The sequence below is a fragment of the Salmo salar genome, chromosome ssa05 (assembly GCF_905237065.1).
Source record: "Salmo salar chromosome ssa05, Ssal_v3.1, whole genome shotgun sequence".
NCBI lineage: Eukaryota > Metazoa > Chordata > Actinopteri > Salmoniformes > Salmonidae > Salmo > Salmo salar.
Genome location: NC_059446.1, coordinates 88,151,135 through 88,176,335, shown reverse-complemented (window position 1 = coordinate 88,176,335; position 25,201 = coordinate 88,151,135). Strand labels below are relative to the sequence as shown.

The 25,201-nt window shown below is 47.4% G+C and overlaps 1 protein-coding gene across 5 annotated transcripts in view; it reads right to left on the bottom strand.

Annotated features, from left to right (window-relative positions):
• Positions 1 to 25,201, bottom strand: part of LOC106598556 (F-actin-uncapping protein LRRC16A) — a 294,757-nt gene that overhangs the window by 56,879 nt on the left and 212,677 nt on the right. For all 5 annotated transcript variants that reach the window (XM_045719317.1, XM_045719314.1, XM_045719318.1 and 2 more), the window contains 3 exons: positions 23,319 to 23,373; positions 10,241 to 10,413; positions 4,816 to 4,884 (listed from right to left, as the gene is read on the bottom strand). In XM_045719317.1, the coding sequence (XP_045575273.1) occupies positions 4,816 to 4,884; positions 10,241 to 10,413; positions 23,319 to 23,373 (297 nt within the window). The remainder of the gene's footprint in view (positions 1 to 4,815; positions 4,885 to 10,240; positions 10,414 to 23,318; positions 23,374 to 25,201) is intronic.

Genomic DNA, 25,201 nt, shown 5'->3' with positions numbered 1-25,201 from the left:
AAGATGGCCACTTCTCTAGTAACCCAGGGCGTTTACCTAAAGATGGCCACTTCTCTAGTAAACCCAGGGTGTTTACCTAAAGATGGCCACTTCTCTAGTAAACCCAGGGTGTTTACCTAAAGATGGCCACTTCTCTAGTAAACCCAGGGTGTTTACCTAAAGATGGCCACTTCTCTAGTAAACCCAGGGTGTTTACCTAAAGATGGCCACTTCTCTAGTAAACCCAGGGTGTTTACCTAAAGATGGCCACTTCTCTAGTAAACCCAGGGTGTTTACCTAAAGATGGCCACTTCTCTAGTAAACCCAGGGTGTTTACCTAAACATGGCCACTTCTCTAGTAAACCCAGGGTGTTTACCTAAAGATGGCCACTTCTCTAGTAAACCCAGGGTGTTAACCTAAAGATGGCCAGTTATCTCTTATCTATAGGCCTTCAAGGAACTTCACTGGATGCATTTATTGTAGCTGACAGTGTGGTGAAGAAGGCGTAACAGCGCCTCTTCAACCTCAGGAGGCTGAAGAAATGTGGCTTGTCACCCAAAACCCCGACAAACTTTTACAGATGCACAATCGAGAGCATCCTGTCGGGCTGTATCACCGCCTGGTACGGCAACTGCACTGCCCTCAACCGCAGGGCTCTCCAGAGGGTGGTGCGGTCTGCTCAACGCATCACCGGGAGCAAACTACCTGCCCTCCAGGACACCTACAGCAGCCGATGTCACAGGAAGGCCAAAAAGATCATCAAGGACATCAACCACCCGAGCCACTGCCTGTTCACCCCGCTATCATCCAGAAGGTGAGGTTAGTACAGGTGTATCATAGCTGGGACCGAGAGACTGAAAAACAGCTTCTATCTCAAGGCCGTCAGACTGTTAAACAACCATCACTAACATAGAGAGGCTGCTGCCTACATTGAGACCCAATCACCGGCCACTTTAATAAATGGATCACTAGTCACTCTAAATAATGCCACTTTAATAATGTTTACATATCTTACATTACACATATCACATGTATATACTGTATGGCATTGGTATTCTATACCATCTACTGCATCATGCCTATGCTGCTCGGCCATCGCTCATCCATATATTTATATGTACATATTCTCATTCACCCCTTCAGATTAGTGTGTATTAGGTAGTTGTTGTGGAATTGTTCGATTCCGTGTTAGATATTACTGCACGGTGTAAGGGCTGCGTACTGGCGGCAGAGAAGTCAGGCGCAGGAGAGCAAAAACTGGGTTTACAACGGAGCAGTTTAATAATAAAAACACCGGAATCAGAACAAACAATCACTGGGTACAAAACCCGTCGCTCACCAGATAAACGTGCTCATACACTTACAATAAACTATTCTGGACAAGGACATGGGGGGGACAGAGGGTTAAATACACAACATGTAATGATGGAATTGGAAGCAGGTGTGTGGGAAGACAAGACAAAACAAATGGAAAATGAAAAGTGGATGGATGATGGCTAGAAGACCGGCGACGCCGACCGCAGAACGCCGTCCGAACAAGGAGAGGAACCAACTTCAGTGGAAGTCGTGACACTGTCAGAACTAGAAGCACAAGCATTTCACTACACTCGCATTAACATCTGCTAACCATGTGTATGTGACGTCTCTCCCCCTCTCTCCCCCCCTCTCTCCCCCCTCCTCTCCACCATGTGTATGTGACGCTCTCTCTCCCCCTCTCTCCCCCCCTCTCTCCCCCCTCCTCTCCACCATGTGTATGTGACGCTCTCTCCTCCTCTCTCTCCCCTCCTCTCCACCATGTGTATGTGACGTCTCTCCCCCTCTCTCCCCCTCCTCTCCACCATGTGTATGTGACGGTCTCTCTCCCCCTCTCTCCCCCTCCTCTCCACCATGTGTATGTGACGGTCTCTCCCCCTCTCTCTCCCCCTCCTCTCCACCATGTGTATGTGACGGTCTCTCTCCTCCTCTCTCTCCCCCTCCTCTCCACCATGTGTATGTGACGTCTCTCCCCCTCTCTCCCCCTCCTCTCCACCATGTGTATGTGACGTCTCTCCCCTCTCTCCCCCTCTTCTCCACCATGTGTATGTGACGTCTCTCCCCTCTCTCCCCCTCTTCTCCACCATGTGTATGTGACGTCTCTCCCCTCTCTCCCCCTCCTCTCCACCATGTGTATGTGACGTCTCTCCCCTCTCTCCCCCTCTTCTCCACCATGTGTATGTGACGTCTCTCCCCCTCTCTCCCCCTCTTCTCCACCATGTGTATGTGACGTCTCTCCCCTCTCTCCCCCTCTCTCCCCCTCCTCTCCACCATGTGTATGTGACGTCTCTCCCCCTCTCTCCCCCCTCTCTCCCCCTCCTCTCCACCATGTGTATGTGACGGTCTCTCTCCTCCTCTCTCTCCCCCTCCTCTCCACCATGTGTATGTGACGTCTCTCCCCCTCTCTCCCCCTCCTCTCCACCATGTGTATGTGACGTCTCTCCCCCTCTCTCCCCCCTCTCTCCCCCCTCCTCTCCACCATGTGTATGTGACGTCTCTCCCCCTCTCTCCCCCTCTCTCCCCCTCCTCTCCACCATGTGTATGTGACGGTCTCTCTCCCTCTCCCTCTCCACCATGTGTATGTGACGGTCTCTCCCCCTCTCCCTCTCTCTCCCCCTCCTCTCCACCATGTGTATGTGACAGTCTCTCCCCCTCCTCTCCACCATGTGTATGTGACGGTCTCTCTCCCTCTGTCTTCCCATCTCTCCCCTTCTCTCTCCCCCTCCTCTCTACCATATGTATGTGACGTTCTCTCTCCCTCTCCCCTCTCTCTTCCCATCTCTCCCCTTCTCTCTCCCCCCTCCTCTCCACCATGTGTACCATTGGGTCCACATCCATCCTCATCACAAAGGAAATTACAAATCACCAGCCTCCCAGATTCATCACAGGGCGCTAGGTAAGCGTCCAGCCAGCCACCGCTTATTGTTATGCAGCAATTACAGAATGTAGATTCTATTTAAATGAGGATGAAACAAAGAAATTGGCCAGACACTCATGACTGAGTGGATTCTAATATCATTCAGCTCTAAATTCATAGACAGCCAATCACATGGTACCCTGTCTGGTGCTTGTCTGCCATTCCTCCCCTCTCTCTCTCTCTCTCTCTCTCTCTCTCTCTCTCTCTCTCTGTCTCTATATTTCTCAGTCTCTCTCTCTCTCTCCCGATTCCCCAACCCTCTCTCTCCTCTCCCCCACCCCTCTTCTCTCTCTCCCCCACCCTCTCTCTTCTCTATTTTTCCTCTCCCCCACCCTCTCTCTTCTCTCTCTCCTCACCCCTCTTCTCTCTCCTCTCCCCACCCCTCTTCTCTCTCCTCTCCCCCACCCTCTCTCTTCTCTCTCCCCACCCTCTCTCTTCTCTCTCCCCCACCCTCTCTCTTCTCTCTCCCCCACCCCTCTCTCTTCTCTCTCTCCTCACCCCTCTTCTCTCTCCTCTCCCCCCTCTTCTCTCTCCTCTCCCCCACCCCCTTCTCTCTCCTCTCCCCCCACCCCCTTCTCTCTTCTCTATTTTTCCTCTCCCCCCACCCTCTCTCTTCTCTCTCTCCTCACCCCACCCCTCTTCTCTCTCCTCTCTCCCACCCCTCTTCTCTCTCCTCTCCTCTCCCCCACCCCTCTTCTCTCTCCTCTCCCCCACCCTCTCTCTTCCTCAGCCCTCTCCTCTACCTCTCTCTCTCTGCTAACCTCTCTCTCTCTCTCTCTCGCTCTCTCCACCCTGTCTGTGCTGCCAGGGATGAACAGCAGGCCCAGACCCAAGCAGAGCAGAGAGATACACAATAACCTCACTGTTTTCTTTCCTCACCACAGCAGCCTGCTGTATCATCATTTGGATTCTGGTCATAATAATTCACCACAGTAGGCTACCTGATCCATGGGGCGGCAGGTAGACTAGTGGTTAGAGTGTTGGGACAGTAACCGAAAGGTTGCTTGATCGAATCCCCGAGCTGACAAGGTAAAAATCTGTCGTTCTGCCCCTGAACAAGGCAGTTAACCCACTGTTCCCCGGTAGGCCGTCATTGTAAATAAGAATTTGTTCTCAACTGACTTACCTGGTTAAAATAAGAAATATGTCCTCTGGCTGTGTTTCTGGTCATATTCACTACAGTACTAGCTAGATCTCCATTGGTCCTCTGGTTGTGTTTCTGGTCATATTCACTACAGTACTAGCTAGATCTCCATTGGTCCTCTGGTTGTGTTTCTGGTCATATTCACTACAGTACTAGCTAGATCTCCATTGGTCCTCTGGTTGTGTTTCTGGTCATATTCACTACAGTACTAGCTAGATCTCCATTGGTCCTCTGGTTGTGTTTCTGCCTCCACCACAGTATCTCCCCACCCAGGAGATCCATCTCTTTCCAGAGGCTCTCCTCTTCCCTCCTCTCCCTACATCCCCTCCTCTCCTCTCCTCTCCTCTCCTCTCCTCTCCTCTCCTCTCCTCTTCCCTCCTCTCCCATGCCATGCCCTCCTCTCCCTACATCCCCTTCTTCCCTTTCCCCTCCTCTCCATCCCCTTCTCCCTCTCCTCTCCATCCCCTTCTCCCTCTCCTCTCCATCCCCTTCTCCCCTCCTCTCCATCCCCTTCTCCCCTCCTCTCCATCCCCTTCTCCCTCTCCTCTCCTCTCCATCCCCCTCTCCCCTCCTCTCCATCCCCTTCCCCCTTCCCCTCCTCGAGACATCCTCATACGTCTGCTACATCCTTCCTCCCTGTTACAGTTCACACACACACACACACACACACACACACACACACACACACACACACACACACACACACACACACACACACACACAAATCCCATTGCTACTCACTTCTCCAGAGCAGCTGCTACATCCTGGAGACCTTGAGGACTGATGTTGTTCTTATCCCAGATCACCGTCCTGGTGAAACAGATCAGAATCATCTATCAATCACATATCAAACGCTCCCACTGTCTGGTATATACAGTAACACACTTTAACAGAGAGACAGACTGAGAGAATCATCTATCAATCACATATCAAACGCTCCCACTGTCTGGTATCTACAGTAACACACTTTAACAGAGAGACAGACTGAGAGAATCATCTATCAATCACATATCAAACGCTCCCACTGTCTGGTATCTACAGTAACACACTTTAACAGAGAGACAGAGAGAATCATCTATCAATCACATATCAAACGCTCCCACTGTCTGGTATCTACAGTAACACACTTTAACAGAGAGACAGACTGAGAGAATCATCTATCAATCACATATCAAACCCTCCCACTGTCTGGTATCTACAGTAACACACTTTAACAGAGAGACAGACTGAGAGAATCATCAGAGCACATCTCAAAACAATTACTCATAATACTCAAATATTTCATCATTCAAACCATCGTCAGAGTGTCTGAGAGAGTCCTCTCCTAACCAAACCATCATCAAAGTGTCTGAGACAGTCCTCTCCTCACCAAACCATCATCAGAGTGTCTGAGACAGTCCTCTCCTCTCCAAACCATCATCAGAGTGTCTGAGACAGTCCTCTCCTCTCCAAACCATCATCAGGGTGTATGAGACAGTCCTCTCCTCTCCAAACCATCATCAGAGTGTCTGAGACAGTCCTCTCCTCTCCAAACCATCATCAGAGTGTCTGAGACAGTCCTCTCCTCACCAAACCATCATCAGGGTGTCTGAGACAGTCCTCTCCTCACCAAACCATCATCAGAGTGTCTGACAGTCCTCTCCTCTCCAAACCATTATCAGTGTCTGAGACAGTCCTCTCCTCACCAAACCATCATCAGAGTGTCTGAGACAGTCCTCTCCTCACCAAACCATCATCAGAGTGTCTGAGACAGTCCTCTCCTCACCAAACCATCATCAGAGTGTCTGAGACAGTCCTCTCCTCACCAAACCATCATCAGAGTGTCTGAGACAGTCCTCTCCTCACCAGACCATCATCAGAGTGTCTGAGACAGTCCTCTCCTCTCCTCACCAGACCATCATCAGAGTGTCTGAGACAGTCCTCTCCTCTCCTCACCAAACCATCATCAGAGTGTCTGAGACAGTCCTCTCCTCACCAAACCATCATCAGAGTGTCTGAGACAGTCCTCTCCTCTCCTCACCAGACCATCATCAGAGTGTCTGAGACAGTCCTCTCCTCACCAAACCATCATCAGGGTGTCTGAGACAGTCCTCTCCTCACCAAACCATCATCAGAGTGTCTGAGACAGTCCTCTCCTCACCAAACCATCATCAGAGTGTCTGAGACAGTCCTCTCCTCTCCAAAACCATCATCAGAGTGTCTGAGACAGTCCTCTCCTTACCAAACCATCATCAGAGTGTCTGAGACAGTCCTCTCCTCACCAAACCATCATCAGAGTGTCTGAGGCAGTCCTCTCCTCACCAAACCATCATCAGAGTGTCTGAGACAGTCCTCTCCTCTCCAAACCATCATCAGAGTATCTGAGGCAGTCCTCCCCTCTCCAAACCATCATCAGAGTGTCTGAGACAGTCCTCTCCTCTCCAAACCATCATCAGGGTGTCTGAGACAGTCCTCTCCTCACCAAACCATCATCAGAGTGTCTGAGGCAGTCCTCTCATCTCCAAACCATCATCAGAGTGTCTGAGGCAGTCCTCTCCTCACCAAACCATCATCAGGGTGTCTGAGGGAGTCCTCTCCTCTCCAAACCATCATCAGAGTGTCTGAGACAGTCCTCTCCTCACCAAACCATCATCAGAGTGTCTGACAGTCCTCTCCTCACCAAACCATCAGAGTGTCTGAGACAGTCCTCTCCTCACCAAACCATCATCAGAGTGTCTGAGACAGTCCTCTCCTCTCCAAACCATCATCAGCGTATCTGAGGCAGTCCTCTCCTCTCCAAACCATCATCAGAGTGTCTGAGACAGTCCTCTCCTCTCCAAACCATCATCAGAGCGTCTGAGACAGTCCTCTCCTCTCCAAACCATCATCAGAGCGTCTGAGACAGTCCTCTCCTCTCCAAACCAACATCAGAGTATCTGAGACAGTCCTCTCCTCTCCAAACCATCATCAGAGTATCTGAGGCAGTCCTCTCCTCTCCAAACCATCATCAGAGTGTCTGAGACAGTCCTCTCCTCACCAAACCATCATCAGAGTGTCTGAGGCAGTCCTCTCCTCACTAAACCATCATCAGGGTGTCTGAGGCAGTCCTCTCCTCACCAAACCATCATCAGGGTGTCTGAGGGAGTCCTCTCCTCTCCAAACCAGCATCAGAGGGTCTGAGTCAGTCCTCTCCTCTCCAAACCATCATCAGAGTATCTGAGACAGTCCTCTCCTCACCAAACCATCATCAGGGTGTCTGAGACAGTCCTCTCCTCTCCAAACCATCATCAGGGTGTCTGAGGCAGTCCTCTCCTCACAAAACCATCATCAGAGTGTCTGAGACAGTCCTCTCCTCACCAAACTATCATCAGAGTGTCTGCGACAGTCCTCTCCTCTCCAAACCATCATCAGAGTATCTGAGAGAGTCCTCTCCTCACCAAACCATCATCAGAGTGTCTGAGACAGTCCTCTCCTCTCCAAACCATCATCAGGGTATCTGAGACAGTCCTCTCCTCTCCAAACCATCATCAGTGTCTGAGACAGTCCTCTCCTCACCAAACCATCATCAGGGTATCTGAGACAGTCCTCTCCTCTCCAAACCATCATCAGAGTGTCTGAGACAGCCCTCTCCTCTCCAAACCATCATCAGGGTGTCTGAGACAGTCCTCTCCTCTCCAAACCATCATCAGTGTCTGAGACAGTCCTCTCCTCTCCAAACCATCATCAGAGTGTCTGAGACAGTCCTCTCCTCTCCAAACCATCATCAGAGTGTCTGAGACAGTCCTCTACTCACCAAACCATCATCAGGGTGTCTGAGGCAGTCCTATCCTCACCAAACTATCATCATAGTGTCTGCGACAGTCCTCTCCTCTCCAAACCATCATCAGAGTATCTGAGAGAGTCCTCTCCTCACCAAACCATCATCAGAGTGTCTGAGACAGTCCTCTCCTCTCCAAACCATCATCAGGGTATCTGAGACAGTCCTCTCCTCTCCAAACCATCATCAGTGTCTGAGACAGTCCTCTCCTCACCAAACCATCATCAGGGTATCTGAGACAGTCCTCTCCTCTCCAAACCATCATCAGAGTGTCTGAGACAGCCCTCTCCTCTCCAAACCATCATCAGGGTGTCTGAGACAGTCCTCTCCTCTCCAAACCATCATCAGTGTCTGAGACAGTCCTCTCCTCTCCAAACCATCATCAGAGTGTCTGAGACAGTCCTCTCCTCTCCAAACCATCATCAGAGTGTCTGAGACAGTCCTCTACTCACCAAACCATCATCAGGGTGTCTGAGGCAGTCCTATCCTCACCAAACTATCATCAGAGTGTCTGAGACAGTCCTCTCCTCTCCAAACCATCATCAGGGTATCTGAGACAGTCCTCTCCTCTCCAAACCATCATCAGAGTGTCTGAGACAGTCCTCTCCTCACCAAACCACCATCAGACTGTGTGAGGGAGTCCTCTCCTCACCAAAACATCATCAGAGTGTCTGAGGCAGTCCTCTCCTCACCAAATCATCATCAGAGTGTCTGAGACAGTCCTCTCCTCTCCAAACCATCATCAGAGTGTCTGAGACAGTCCTCTCCTCACCAAACCATCATCAGAGTGTCTGAGACAGTCCTCTCCTCTCCAAACCATCATCAGAGTGTCTGAGACAGTCCTCTCCTCACCAAACCATCATCAGAGTGTCTGAGGCAGTCCTCTCCTCACCAAACCATCATCAGGGTGTCTGAGGCAGTCCTATCCTCACCAAACTATCATCAGAGTGTCTGAGACAGTCCTCTCCTCTCCAAACCATCATCAGGGTATCTGAGACAGTCCTCTCCTCTCCAAACCATCATCAGAGTGTCTGAGACAGCCCTCTCCTCTCCAAACCATCATCAGGGTGTCTGAGACAGTCCTCTCCTCTCCAAACCATCATCAGTGTCTGAGACAGTCCTCTCCTCTCCAAACCATCATCAGAGTGTCTGAGACAGTCCTCTCCTCTCCAAACCATCATCAGAGTGTCTGAGACAGTCCTCTCCTCACCAAACCACCATCAGACTGTGTGAGGGAGTCCTCTCCTCACCAAAACATCATCAGAGTGTCTGAGGCAGTCCTCTCCTCACCAAATCATCATCAGAGTGTCTGAGACAGTCCTCTCCTCTCCAAACCATCATCAGAGTGTCTGAGACAGTCCTCTCCTCACCAAACCATCATCAGAGTGTCTGAGACAGTCCTCTCCTCTCCAAACCATCATCAGAGTGTCTGAGACAGTCCTCTCCTCACCAAACCATCATCAGAGTGTCTGAGGCAGTCCTCTCCTCACCAAACCATCATCAGGGTGTCTGAGACAGTCCTCTCCTCTCTAAACCATCATCAGGGTGTCTGAGACAGTCCTCTCCTCTCCAAACCATCATCAGAGTGTCTGAGACAGTCCTCTCCTCTCCAAACCATCATCAGAGTGTCTGAGACAGTCCTCTCCTCACCAAACCATCATCAGAGTGTCTGAGGCAGTCCTCTCCTCTCCAAACCATCATCAGAGTGTCTGAGACAGTCCTCTCCTCACCAAACCATCATCAGGGTGTCTGAGACAGTCCTCTCCTCACCAAACCATCATCAGGGTGTCTGAGACAGTCCTCTCCTCACCAAACCATCATCAGGGTGTATGAGACAGTCCTCTCCTCTCCAAATCATCATCAGAGTGTCTGAGGCAGTCCTCTCCTCTCCAAACCATCATCAGGGTGTCTGAGGCAGTCCTCTCCTCTCCAAACCATCATCAGAGTGTCTGAGACAGTGCTCTCCTCACCAAACCATCATCAGGGTGTCTGAGGCAGTCCTCTCCTCTCCAAACCATCATCAGAGTGTCTGAGACAGTCCTCTCCTCACCAAACCATCATCAGGGTGTCTGAGACAGTCCTCTCCTCACCAAACCATCATCAGGGTGTCTGAGACAGTCCTCTCCTCACCAAACCATCATCAGGGTGTATGAGACAGTCCTCTCCTCTCCAAATCATCATCAGAGTGTCTGAGGCAGTCCTCTCCTCTCCAAACCATCATCAGGGTGTCTGAGGCAGTCCTCTCCTCTCCAAACCATCATCAGAGTGTCTGAGACAGTGCTCTCCTCACCAAACCATCATCAGGGTGTCTGAGACAGTCCTCTCCTCTCCAAACCATCATCAGAGTGTCTGAGACAGTCCTCTCCTCACCTTAGTTTGCTGTTGATCTGCAGGGCCTTGGCCAGCATCTTAGCCCCCATGTCTCCCATGGCGTTCCCACTGATATCCACCCTGGTCAGACTGGTGTTGCTGCCCAGAGCATTCAGCACAATGGTCAGGTCTGTCTTCAGCTTAGAGTCAGCCAGGGACAGAGACGTCAGGGGCTGCAGGGGGACAAGGGATACTCAATATCAATAAATCAATTACATTTATTTATATAGCCCTTTTAACCCTAACACTTATACAGTAACCCAGCCTAAACCGTAACAGTTTTACAGTAACCTCAGCCTAAACCCTAACCCTTTTACAGTAACACAGCCCAAACCCTAACCCTTTTACAGTAACCCAGCCTAAACCATAACAGTTTTACAGTAACCTCAGCCTAAACCCTAACCCTTTCACAGTAACCCAGCCTAAACCCTAACACTTATACAGTAACCTCAGCCTAAACCCTAACACTTATACAGTAACCTCAGCCTAAACCATAACACTTATACAGTAACCTCAGCCTAAACCCTAACACTTATACAGTAACCTCAGCCTAAACCCTAACACTTATACAGTAACCTCAGCCTAAACCCTAACACTTATACAGTAACCTCAGCCTAAACCCTAACACTTATACAGTAACCTCAGCCTAAACCATAACACTTATACAGTAACCTCAGCCTAAACCCCTAACACTTATACAGTAACCTCAGCCTAAACCCTAACACTTATACAGTAACCTCAGCCTAAACCCTACCACTTATACAGTAACCTCAGCCTAAACCATAACACTTATACAGTAACCTCAGCCTAAACCCTAACACTTATACAGTAACCTCAGCCTAAACCCTAACACTTATACAGTAACCTCAGCCTAAACCCTAACACTTATACAGTAACCTCAGCCTAAACCATAACACTTATACAGTAACCTCAGCCTAAACCCTAACACTTATACAGTAACCTCAGCCTAAACCCTACCACTTATACAGTAACCTCAGCCTAAACCCTAACACTTATACAGTAACCTCAGCCTAAACCATAACACTTATACAGTAACCTCAGCCTAAACCCTAACACTTATACAGTAACCTCAGCCTAAACCATAACACTTATACAGTAACCTCAGCCTAAACCATAACACTTATACAGTAACCTCAGCCTAAACCCTAACACTTATACAGTAACCTCAGCCTAAACCCTAACACTTATACAGTAACCTCAGCCTAAACCATAACACTTATACAGTAACCTCAGCCTAAACCCTAACACTTATACAGTAACCTCAGCCTAAACCATAACACTTATACAGTAACCTCAGCCTAAACCCTACCACTTATACAGTAACCTCAGCCTAAACCCTAACACTTATACAGTAACCTCAGCCTAAACCATAACACTTATACAGTAACCTCAGCCTAAACCCTAACACTTATACAGTAACCTCAGCCTAAACCATAACACTTATACAGTAACCTCAGCCTAAACCATAACACTTATACAGTAACCTCAGCCTAAACCCTAACACTTATACAGTAACCTCAGCCTAAACCCTAACACTTATACAGTAACCTCAGCCTAAACCCTAAAGAGCAAGCAGAAACAAAAGCACAGTGGCCAGGACAAACTAGAGCGGAACCAGGCTCAGAGGGGAGGCCCAAGAAGACTCAGTCTCCACAATGCTAATCTATGCTCCCATGTGAAAAAAAACCCAGTGATAGTTATTTTTCTTGTTAGACTCTTTCTCTTTGATAGATGTCTTGACTTTGAGCTCAGAAAAAAAGTTCAACGTAAGAAACATTCTTCACTTCAAAAAGCAACTACATTATTGGCCCGAATTTCATACCTTTTTACAGCTTGGCAGCTCCAGTTTTCATCTCTATAACTTTGATCTCATTAAACTAAGTCCCCAGACACAGCACCTCTCAGCACGGATACCAATTAACATTGGATTCTTTTCTGCCTGACATTTCACATTTTCGGGGATTTTCCTGGACATAATAAATGAAATGGGTGCCTCAGATATCCAAATGCAAAGCCTAAAACTGGGATGAAATGCAGACAGGTTTAGAGGAACAGCGTCGAGGTCAAAGCTAACGTCAAGCCTTTAAACACCCCATCACATCCCATCTCTGCTCAGCAGGGAGCTGCATGTAGATTGACTAGATTTGAAAGCATTTTGTTTTGACTGACTACTAAAAGACCTTGACCAGAGAGATTCTAACCTCAGTTCAAACAGCTAACTGAGGAAGAGCTTAGTATCCAGCTGGTTTGGTAGAGGGGGAGAGGGAGACGAGGGGAGACGGGGAGACGGGGAGGTGGAGACGAGGGGAGACGGGGGAGACAAGGGGAGAGGGAGACGAGGGGAGACAGGGGAGAGGGAGACGAGGGGAGACGGGGGAGAGGGAGACGAGGGGAGACGGGGAGGGGAGGAGAGGGAGACGAGGGGAGACGGGTAGAGGGAGACGAGGGGAGACGGGGAGGGGGAGACGAGGGAGGGAGACGAGGGGGACGGGGAGGGGGGAGACGAGGGAGGGAGACGAGGGGGGACGGGGAGGGGGAGAGGAGGGGAGACGGGGAGGGGGAGAGGAGGGGAGACGGGGGAGGGGGAGACAAGCGGGGAGAAGACATCAAAAGCTGTGTTATGCTGACTCTGTTCTGTCTGGTTCAGAGATAAACTACTGACTCTGTTCTGTCTGGTTCAGAGTTAAACTACTGACTCTGTTCTGTCTGGTTCAGAGATAAACTACTGACTCTGTTCTGTCTGGTTCAGAGATAAACTACTGACTCTGTTCTGTCTGGTTCAGAGATAAACTACTGACTCTGTTCTGTCTGGTTCAGAGATAAACTACTGACTCTGTTCTGTCTGGTTCAGAGATAAACTACTGACTCTGTTCTGTCTGGTTCAGAGTTAAACTACTGACTCTGTTCTGTCTGGTTCAGAGATAAACTACTGACTCTGTTCTGTCTGGTTCAGAGATAAACTACTGACTCTGTTCTGTCTGGTTCAGAGATAAACTACTGACTCTGTTCTGTCTGGTTCAGAGATAAACTACTGACTCTGTTCTGTCTGGTTCAGAGATAAACTACTGACTCTGTTCTGTCTGGTTCAGAGTTAAACTACTGACTCTGTTCTGTCTGGTTCAGAGATAAACTACTGACTCTGTTCTGTCTGGTTCAGAGTTAAACTACTGACTCTGTTCTGTCTGGTTCAGAGATAAACTACTGACTCTGTTCTGTCTGGTTCAGAGTTAAACTACTGACTCTGTTCTGTCTGGTTCAGAGATAAACTACTGACTCTGTTCTGTCTGGTTCAGAGTTAAACTACTGACTCTGTTCTGTCTGGTTCAGAGTTAAACTACTGACTCTGTTCTGTCTGGTTCAGAGATAAACTACTGACTCTGTTCTGTCTGGTTCAGAGATAAACTACTGACTCTGTTCTGTCTGGTTCAGAGATAAACTACTGACTCTGTTCTGTCTGGTTCAGAGATAAACTACTGACTCTGTTCTGTCTGGTTCAGAGATAAACTACTGACTCTGTTCTGTCTGGTTCAGAGATAAACTACTGACTCTGTTCTGTCTGGTTCAGAGATAAACTACTGACTCTGTTCTGTCTGGTTCAGAGTTAAACTACTGACTCTGTTCTGTCTGGTTCAGAGATAAACTACTGACTCTGTTCTGTCTGGTTCAGAGATAAACTACTGACTCTGTTCTGTCTGGTTCAGAGATAAACTACTGACTCTGTTCTGTCTGGTTCAGAGATAAACTACTGACTCTGTTCTGTCTGGTTCAGAGATAAACTACTGACTCTGGTTCAGAGTTAAACTACTGATTCTTTCATTACGTCTTTGGTCTGGTTCAAATCCAGGCATCCAGACTACTGCTGCACTATAATGTACACTCTCTGACGTACAGTGTGCATTTGGACAGTGACGCTAAAACGTTACATTTGGCTTTATATTCCAGAATTTGGGGATTTGAGATCAAATGTTTTATATGAGGTTGACAGTACAGAATGTCACATTTTATCTTTGGGTATTTTCATACGTATCTGTTTTACCATTTAGAAATCAATGCAATTTAATAAGTATTTGGACAAATTTCACTATATTTGTCACATCCTGACCATAGAAAGCTTTTATTTTCTATGGTAGAGTAGGTCAGGGCGTGACAAGGGGTTTTGTCTAGTGTTTTTATGTCTATGCTGGTTCTAGTTTCTTTTTTCTATGTTGGGGGGGGGGTTTGTCTAGTTTTGTATTTCTATGTGGGGTTCTAGTTTCTGTATTTCTATGTTTTTTTTGGGGGGGGGGGGTGATCCTGGTCATCGTTGTCTCTAATTGGGGATCATATTTAAGTTGTTGTTTTTCCCACTAGGTTTTGTGGGAGATTGTTTTGAGTAAGTGTATGTTGCACCTCTTCGTCACGGTTTGTTTTGTTTATGAGTTTATTTGTATGTCTTCGATAGTTTCACAGTTTTAATAAAATGTGGAACGATACACACGCTGCGCCTTGGTCCCATTCTTCAGACAGCCATGACAATAGTGTATAACATTTTGGCAAAAGTTTAGTGTTTGGTCCCATATTCTTAGCACACAGTGACTACATCAAGCTTGTGATTCTACAAACTATTTGGATGCATTTGTAGTTTGTTTTGGTTGTATTTCAGATTATTTTCATAAATTAATGGTAAATCATGTATTATGTAATTTTGGAGTCACTTTTAATGTAAATAAGAGTAGAATATGTTTCTGAACACTTATACATAAATGTTTTATCTTTATTTAACCAGGCAAGTCAGTTAAGAACAAGTTCTTATTTACAATGACGGCCTACCCCGCCAAACCCGGGTGATGCTGGGCCAATTGTGCGCTGCCCTATGAGACTCCCAATCACGGCCGGTTGTGATACAGCCTGGATTCGAACCAGGGTGTCTGTAGCACTGAGATGCAGTGCCTTAGCCTGCTGCACCAATTGGGAGCCCCATCCAATAGATGTGGATGCCTCCATGATCATGGATAATCATGGTAGCGTTAGGTCTCTCATTCAGACGACAGTGTGTGGGAGCAGAAGCATCTTTGAATTTGTTATGTGTAAAATAACATTTAATCAGTGGAGGTTCCTCAGAGGAGGAAGGGAAGGACAATCATCACTGAATTTCATAAAAATGTAAATAGTGAAACGTTCAAAAAGTTAACCTTTTTAGATAAAACTATACTAAATATAATCACGTCACCAAATAATTGATTAAAACACACTGTTTTGCAATGAAGGTCTACAGTAGCCTCAACAGCACTCTGTAGGGTAGCAACATGGTGTAGCCGGAGGACAGCTAGCTTCCGTCCTCCTCTGGGTACATTGACTTCAATACAAAACCTAGGAGGCTCATGGTTCTCACCCCCTTCCATAGACTTACACAGCAATTATGACAACTTCCGGAGGATGTCCTCCAACCTATCAGAGCTCTTGCAGCATGAACTGACATATTGTCAACCCAATCAAAGGATCAGAGAATGAATCTAGTACTGAAAGCATAAGCTACAGCTAGTTAGCAGTGCATAAATTGTGGTGAGTAGTTGACTCAAAGAGAAAGACAATAGTTGAACAGTTTTGAACAAACTTAATTTCTTCCGAAATGAAGGAGAAGCAAGAGAGCGAGTGAGAGAGATCACTCATATTTCGTAGTATGTTTTTTTCACTTTCACTTACTTAGCTAGCATCGAATGCAGCTAGCTAGTTTAGCCTACTCAAACACCCGGCTCAAACAGAGAGGGATGCTATGTTAGCTAGCTGGTTATTGCTATCCAACACAGGAACTCTTCCAAGTCAAGGTAAGCTTTTGGTTTTATAAATATATTGCCACCGGGACTCGCCGGTGTAAACTGCTTGCTGCTGACTGTACACTGTACTGCATGATTGTAGCGGGTTTACTAAAGCGTTAGTTCAAGTACTTCTAGCCAACTATGACGTACAACAATGTATGCTGTGTGTAGCGGTTAGCGGTCATGATATGAAGGTTTAGCTTGGAATGGTTTTTTTTGGTCTGGTCACAGACAGCTGATGTGTTGTGCACTGAAGTCCACAAGCGAAGGGAAAAGTTGAGAGGAGAAGAGCGCGTGGAAAGATGTAAGAAGGAATTATATATACAACGAGCTGCTTGTACGTGGCTGCTATGAAAGCGAACTGTGTTTGCGTGTGATCAGTGGTGTATTCATTGTGTTGAAAAACGTTCTTAAACGGAAGCAAATGAAACGCCGATAAACATACCTGAATTTGTCCAATAGAAACTCTTGTTTGCAACTGTTGGACTAATGACTACACCCTAGATCAGCTAGATGTAGGCAAGAGTGTTGAAGGCGGAATGTGTCATCTTGATTACTCAAATTTCTCTCCACCTATGTTGAAAACTTTCATTCACAGGCTAGGTTGTAGCAACCTCATGATGGGTATAGGGAAAATCCGAGTATAATGTAGTAGCCTAAACTTAACGATGTTACATTGAGCTGGGTGAATGGAATATGAATGAGAGTCATCCAATATGCTGTAATAGAAATAAGACCATGTTAAAATAAATAAATCATCCTCCCTCATCTCAAACGGCACCAACCACCACTGTAATACATGTACGTTTTTCTTGTATATTTTTATCCCATAAATCAGGGTTCGTACAGACAGTGGCAAGTCAAATTCAAGGACTTTCAAGTACTTTTTCAATCACTAATATTTATTTTCAAGGACCATCAATTTGTAATAGTTCATATTATGCCATTGCTTCTAGTCGCCACCAGATGGCAGTATATCGCCACAACCTCATGAGAGAGAAAAAAGCTAACTTAGTATTCATCACTACCTTACAAGTTCTACTCAATAATTACTTACTACATACACGAGTGGTAAGTCAGGCCTGATGATGTTGTAATTTGTGTAGTGATGAGCAGAGTTGTAATTTCAGTAGTGATGAGCAGAGTTGTAATTTCAGTAGTGACGAGCAGAGTTGTAATTTGAGTAGTGATGAGCAGAGTTGTAATTTGAGTAGTGATGAGCAGAGTTGTAATTTGAGTAGTGATGAGCAGAGTTGTAATTTGAGTAGTGATGACCAGAGTTGTAATTTGAGTAATGATGAGCAGAGTTGTAATTTTAGTAGTGATGAGCAGAGTTGTAATTTGAGTAGTGATGACCAGAGTTGTAATTTCAGTAGTGATGAGCAGAGTTGTAATTTCAGTAGTGATGAGCAGAGTTGTAATTTCAGTAGTGATGAGCAGAGTTGAGATTTCAGTAGTGATGACCAGAGTTGTAATTTGAGTAATGATGAGCAGAGTTGTAATTTGAGTAGTGATGAGCAGAGTTGTAATTTCAGTAGTGATGAGCAGAGTTGTAATTTGACTAGTGATGAGCAGAGTTGTAATTTCAGTAGTGATGAGCAGAGTTGAGATTTCAGTAGTGATGACCAGAGTTGTAATTTGAGTAATGATGAGCAGAGTTGTAATTTGAGTAGTGATGAGCAGAGTTGTAATTTCAGTAGTGATGAGCAGAGTTGTAATTTGAGTAGTGATGAGCAGAGTTGTAATTTCAGTAGTGATGAGCAGAGTTGTAATTTCAGTAGTGATGAGCAGAGTTTTGGGACATGTCTACTGGTTAACACACATGTCCAATTCACATTACTACACAATTCCAGCGTAATGACTGTGTTTTTATTGGGCATTTGGGAATCTATTACTTAATAGCAACCAAAAAGCATCTTCCTTCCGGCTGGCAGCTTTAGTGTCGCCGGTCGGCCGGTCGGGAGAACGGTCACCAGAACGAGGAGCACGGAATATCGTGGGCGCCCCATAAATGAGGCGATTGGCCAAAAAAACTCTGGAGGTTGTTGCAGAGAAAAAGTCACATAATGTAGAAGTGTCGCCAGCGCAGGATGCAGCGTTGTGTCTTCCCCGCTTCATGTGGCTCTTCAGGGCTGATTCACCCATGTTCACCATGTCAAAGTCTGATGCATTTTTTGCACCTTCCATGGTGTGGGTTGGTTGGGTCCAGTGAGGTAGTGATAAAAAAAGGTGGGTAAACTATACTGAACAAAAATATATAAACACAACATGTAAAGTGTTGGTCCCATGTTTCATGAGCTGAAATAAAAGATCCCAGAAATGTTCAATTACGCACAAATGGCTATATGTAATAATTTGCCCAGCATTTTAGCTATCGATGTGATGTTTGGCGGGCCCTAAGTCAGTTCTGTACCTGCCTGGCTGAGTGGCAGTGTGGGTGGAATGAGCGAGCTCGCCTGGCAACCACAGCACCAAACACATGGTAGTCTGACTGGAAATTCATTCGCAAGACCAATCCATTTTTCTAATATTTTTCATTAACACATTTGATCATTATCTGTTCTCTTCTCATTTTAATTCAAGTACTTTTCAAGAACCAACTTGAGAAAATGTCCGACTTTCAAGGTAATCCAGTACTTGAATTTTAGAGTGCTAAATTCAAGTAGTTTAAGCACCTCACGCACCTTGTGAGAACCCTGATAAATGGATCAAATTGAGGACCGGCCCGTGTTCCCACACAGAGACGTGTTGGGGCTGGAAGGGGACAACTCTGAGGAGGTAAGCTACCCTCAGAAGGGTCTATGGATGCAACATTCCCACCCTACACTCTTAGAAAAAAGGGTTCCAAAAGGGTTATTCGGCTCCCCATAGGAGAACCCTTTTTGGTTCCAGGTAGAACCCTTTTTAGTTCCAGGTAGAACTCTTTTGGGTTCCATGTAGAACCCTCTGTGGAAAGGGTTCTACCTGGAACCAAAAATAGTTATTTAAAGGGTTCTCCAAAAGGGACAGTCGAAGAACCCATTTAGGTTCTAGATAGCCTCTTTATTTCTAAGAATGTATCGGCCCTGGTCAAAAGTAGTGCACTATAAAGGGAATAGGGATTTGGGATGCATCCAAAAAACAGGACATTTCCTGTCTATCTCTATGGTTCTACCTGTGTAGGCACACAGAATACTACGATTATGTAACATTTATTGAAATTAAACTCATTGATTTCTACCTCTCTATAAGAAGAAACCAAACCCGCCTTCCACCAACATGTCATTGTATGTGTTGTGTTTCGGTGTAGTAGTCTAAACAAGGCCTGTAATGAAGTACAGACGGTTGTTGCTGAAAGTAGAAAGACAGGTAGAAATCCTCCTCTCCTGTTTTCTCTAGCCTCACTGGAGACATACTGTTTCTTTCTGTTTCTCTTCCTCATACTGTCTGGCACTGGGAGACAAGCCAGAGAGGAGATCATATCAGAGAGATATCACCCTAAACCATCTCAGCCCAGTCTGCCAAGAAGCCAAGCCAGATGTCTCTATGTGGACCTGTACCCTGACATGTCATGCAGTAATATACCTTCAGGGTGGTTACATCCCTCACTCTGCCCTACACAGCATTCAGAGAGGTTACATCCCTCACTCTGCCCTCCACAGCATTCAGTGGTTACATCCCTCACTCTGCCCTCCACAGCATTCAGAGAGGTTACATCCCTCACTCTGCCCTACACAGCATTCAGAGAGGTTACATCCCTCACTCTGCCCTCCACAGCATTCAGAGAGGTTACATCCCTCACTCTGCCCTACACAGCATTCAGAGAGGTTACATCCCTCACTCTGCCCTCCACAGCATTCAGAGGTTACATCCCTCACTCTGTCCTCCACAGCATTCAGAGAGGTAACATCCCTCACTCTGCCCTCCACAGCATTCAGAGGTAACATCCCTCACTCTGCCCTCCACAGCATTCAGAGAGGTTATATCCCTCACTCTGTCCTCCACAGCATTCAGAGAGGTAACATCCCTCACTCTGCCCTCCACAGCATTCAGAGAGGTTATATCCCTCACTCTGCCCTACACAGCATTCAGAGGTTACATCCCTCCACCCCAGACACAGTGATTCTACCCCACCACCACCCCAGACACAGTGATTCTACCCCACCACCTTCACCACCACCAACCCCCTCTCCCTCCACCCCAGACACAGTGACTCTACCCCACCACCTCCACCACTACCAACCCCCTCTCCCTCCACCCCAGACACAGTGACTCTACCCCACCACCTCCACCACTACCAACCCCCTCTCCCTCCACCCCAGACACAGTGACTCTACCCCACCACCTCCACCACTACCACCCCCCTCTCCCTCCACCCCAGACACAGTGACTCTACCCCACCACCTCCACCACTACCAGCCCCCTCTCCCTCCACCCCAGACACAGTGATTCTACCCCACCACCTCCACCACTACCAACCCCCTCTCCCTCCACCCCAGACACAGTGACTCTACCCCACCACCTCCACCACTACCAACCCCTCTCCCTCCACCCCAGACACAGTGACTCTACCCCACCACCTCCACCACTACCAACCCCCTCTCCCTCCACCCCAGACACAGTGACTCTACCCCACCACCTCCACCACTACCACCCCCTCTCCCTCCACCCCAGACACAGTGACTCTACCCCACCACCTCCACCACTACCAACCCCCTCTCCCTCCACCCCAGACACAGTGACTCTACCCCACCACCTCCACCACTACCAACCCCCTCTCCCTCCACCCCAGACACAGTGACTCTACCCCACCACCTCCACCACTACCAACCCCCTCTCCCTCCACCCCAGACACAGTGATTCTACCCCACCACCTCCACCACTACCAACCCCCTCTCCCTCCACCCCAGACACAGTGACTCTACCCCACCACCTCCACCACTACCAACCCCCTCTCCCTCCACCCCAGACACAGTGACTCTACCCCACCACCTCCACCACTACCAACCCCCTCTCCCTCCACCCCAGACACAGTGACTCTACCCCACCACCTCCACCACTACCAACCCCCTCTCCCTCCACCCCAGACACAGTGACTCTACCCCACCACCTCCACCACTACCAACCCCCTCTCCCTCCACCCCAGACACAGTGACTCTACCCCACCACCTCCACCACTACCAACCCCCTCTCCCTCCACCCCAGACACAGTGACTCTACCCCACCACCTCCACCACTACCAACCCCCTCTCCCTCCACCCCAGACACAGTGACTCTACCCCACCACCTCCACCACTACCAACCCCTCTCCCTCCACCCCAGACACAGTGACTCTACCCCACCACCTCCACCACTACCAACCCCCTCTCCCTCCACCCCCAGACACAGTGACTCTACCCCACCACCTCCACCACTACCAACCCCCTCTCCCTCCACCCCAGACACAGTGACTCTACCCCACCACCTCCACCACTACCAACCCCCTCTCCCTCCACCCCAGACACAGTGACTCTACCCCACCACCTCCACCACTACCAACCCCTCTCCCTCCACCCCAGACACAGTGATTCTACCCCACCACCTTCACCACTACCAACCCCCTCTCCCTCCACCCCAGACACAGTGATTCTACCCCACCACCTCCACCACTACCACCCCCTCTCCCTCCACCCCAGACACAGTGACTCTACCCCACCACCTCCACCACTACCAACCCCCTCTCCCTCCACCCCAGACACAGTGACTCTACCCCACCACCTCCACCACTACCAACTCCCTCCACCCCAGACACAGTGACTCTACCCCACCACCTCCACCACTACCAACCCCCTCTCCCTCCACCCCAGACACAGTGACTCTACCCCACCACCTCCACCACTACCAACCCCCTCTCCCTCCACCCCAGACACAGTGACTCTACCCCACCACCTCCACCACTACCAACCCCCTCTCCCTCCACCCCAGACACAGTGACTCTACCCCACCACCTCCACCACTACCAACCCCCTCTCCCTCCACCCCAGACACAGTGATTCTACCCCACCACCTCCACCACTACCAACCCCCTCTCCCTCCACCCCAGACACAGTGACTCTACCCCACCACCTCCACCACTACCAACCCCCTCTCCCTCCACCCCAGACACAGTGACTCTACCCCACCACCTCCACCACTACCAACCCCCTCTCCCTCCACCCCAGACACAGTGACTCTACCCCACCACCTCCACCACTACCAACCCCCTCTCCCTCCACCCCAGACACAGTGACTCTACCCCACCACCTCCACCACTACCAACCCCCTCTCCCTCCACCCCAGACACAGTGACTCTACCCCACCACCTCCACCACCACCAACCCCCTCTCCCTCCACCCCAGACACAGTGACTCTACCCCACCACCTCCACCACTACCAACCCCCTCTCCCTCCACCCCAGACACAGTGATTCTACCCCACCACCTCCACCACTACCAACCCCCTCTCCCTCCACCCCAGACACAGTGACTCAGCAGAGATCCAGAATAACACCATCCCCTGCAGGCAGCGCAGCCCAGGCTGAAGGAGGGATGACAGGGATAATACTGGGATTTACTGTAATATGTACATAAATGATCCAGAGAATGATGAAACATGCTGTAATGTATTTATTAAACCTTTAACTAAAGGCCCAGTGCAGTTAAAAATGTGATTTTCCTATATTATATATATATTTCCACACTATGATGTTGGAATAACACTGCGAAATTGTGAAAAATATGATTATGCCCTTTTTAGTGTAAGAGCTGTTTGAACAGTTTTGGCCTGCCTGGTGACATCACCAGTTAATAGACCAATAAGAAAGAGCGTTCCAAACCTCTCTGCCAATAACAGATAGATTTCAGTTTACCCCTCCCCACTCAGACCACTCCCAGACAGTTCAGCTAAATTCTTGCTTGAGAAATTGCTCTTTGCTAAGAAGCTATTTTTGTTTCTTTTTGACTATTTTAATTGAAAACAAGCAAAATAAGGTACAATTTTTTTTACACAGAAATGATTTGAAATGTAGATACAAAAAACAGTTGCATTGGACCTTTAACCATGTTGGTCTCGTTGAGATAAAACAGTATTTTTCAAGAGAGACCTGGACCAAGACAGCAGCAGCAACACATCCGTTTCAGACAGTAATACTTTCTGCTGTGAAACCTTGCAGGTGAATGAAGTGTTACAAAACCACCTTGGTTGACGAGGAAAGACAAAGGGTTTCTCTGATAATGACATTCAACTCATACTGATGGAAAACTCACCGATTCCTCTTCCTGAATCATATGAACCAGGTTGTCCAACACAGGGGCCAGATTTCTGAGAAACAAAGAGAACCGGTAATGAGGTTTCTATAGACTAAAACAATGACAATATGGAGTTACAATGGTGTGTAACCGTATGTGTGTACGTTAAGGGATGTGTTGTGTGTATGTTAAGAGTATGGGATGTGTTGTGTGTATGTTAAGTGTATGGGATGTGTTGTGTGTATGTTAAGGGATGTGTTGTGTGTATGTTAAGTGTATGGGATGTGTTGTGTGTATGTTAAGTGTATGGGATGTGTTGTGTGTATGTTAAGTGTATGGGATGTGTTGTGTGTATGTTAAGTGTATGGGATGTGTTGTGTGTATGTTAAGTGTATGGGATGTGTTGTGTGTATGTTAAGTGTATGGGATGTGTTGTGTGTATGTTAAGGGATGTGTTGTGTGTATGTTAAGTGTATGGGATGTGTTGTGTGTATGTTAAGTGTATGGGATGTGTTGTGTGTATGTTAAGGGATGTGTTGTGTGTATGTTAAGTGTATGGGATGTGTTGTGTGTATGTTAAGGGATGTGTTGTGTGTATGTTAAGGGATGTGTTGTGTGTTTGTTAAGTGTATGGGATGTGTTGTGTGTACGTTAAGGGATGTGTTGTGTGTATGTTAAGTGTATGGGATGTGTTGTGTGTATGTTAAGTGTATGGGATGTGTTGTGTGTATGTTAAGGGATGTGTTGTGTGTATGTTAAGTTTATGGGATGTGTTGTGTGTATGTTAAGTGTATGGGATGTGTTGTGTGTATGTTAAGTGTATGGGGTGTGTTGTGTGTATGTTAAGTGTATGGGGTGTGTTGTGTGTATGTTAAGTGTATGGGATGTGTGTTTGTTAAGTGTATGGGATGTGTGTTTGTTAAGTGTATGGGATGTGTGTTTGTTAAGTGTATGGGATGTGTGTTTGTTAAGTATATGGGATGTGTGTTTGTTAAGTGTATGGGATGTGTGTTTGTTAAGTGTATGGGATGTGTTGTGTGTATGTTAAGTGAATGGGATGTGTTGTGTGTATGGGATGTGTTGTGTGTATGTTAAGTGTATGGGATGTGTTGTGTGTATGTTAAGTGTATGGGATGTGTTGTGTGTATGTTAAGTGTATGGGATGTGTTGTGTGTATGTTAAGTGTATGGGATGTGTTGTGTGTATGTTAAGTGTATGGGATGTGTTGTGTGTCTGTTAAGTGTATGGGATGTGTTGTGTGTCTGTTAAGTGTATGGGATGTGTTGTGTGTCTGTTAAGTGTATGGGATGTGTTGTGTGTCTGTTAAGTGTATGGGATGTGTTGTGTGTATGTTAAGTGTATGGGATGTGTTGTGTGTATGTTAAGTGTATGGGATGTGTTGTGCGTTTGTTAAGTGTATGGGATGTGTTGTGCGTATGTTAAGTGTATTGGATGTGTTGTGTGTATGTTAAGTGTATGGGATGTGTTGTGTGTATGTTAAGTGTTTGGGATGTGTTGTGTGTATGTTAAGTGAATGGGATGTGTTGTGTGTTTGGGATGTGTTGTGTGTTTGTTAAGTGTATGGGATGTGTTGTGTGTATGTTAAGTGTATGGGATGTGTTGTGTGTATGTTAAGTGTATGGGATGTGTTGTGTGTATGTTAAGTGTATGGGATGTGTTGTGTGTCTGTTAAGTGTATGGGATGTGTTGTGTGTCTGTTAAGTGTATGGGATGTGTTGTGTGTATGTTAAGTGTATGGGATGTGTTGTGTGTATGTTAAGTGTATGGGATGTGTTGTGTGTATGTTAAGTGTATGGGATGTGTTGTGTGTATGTTAAGTGTATGGGATGTGTTGTGTGTATGTTAAGTGTATGGGATGTGTTGTGTGTATGTTAAGGGAT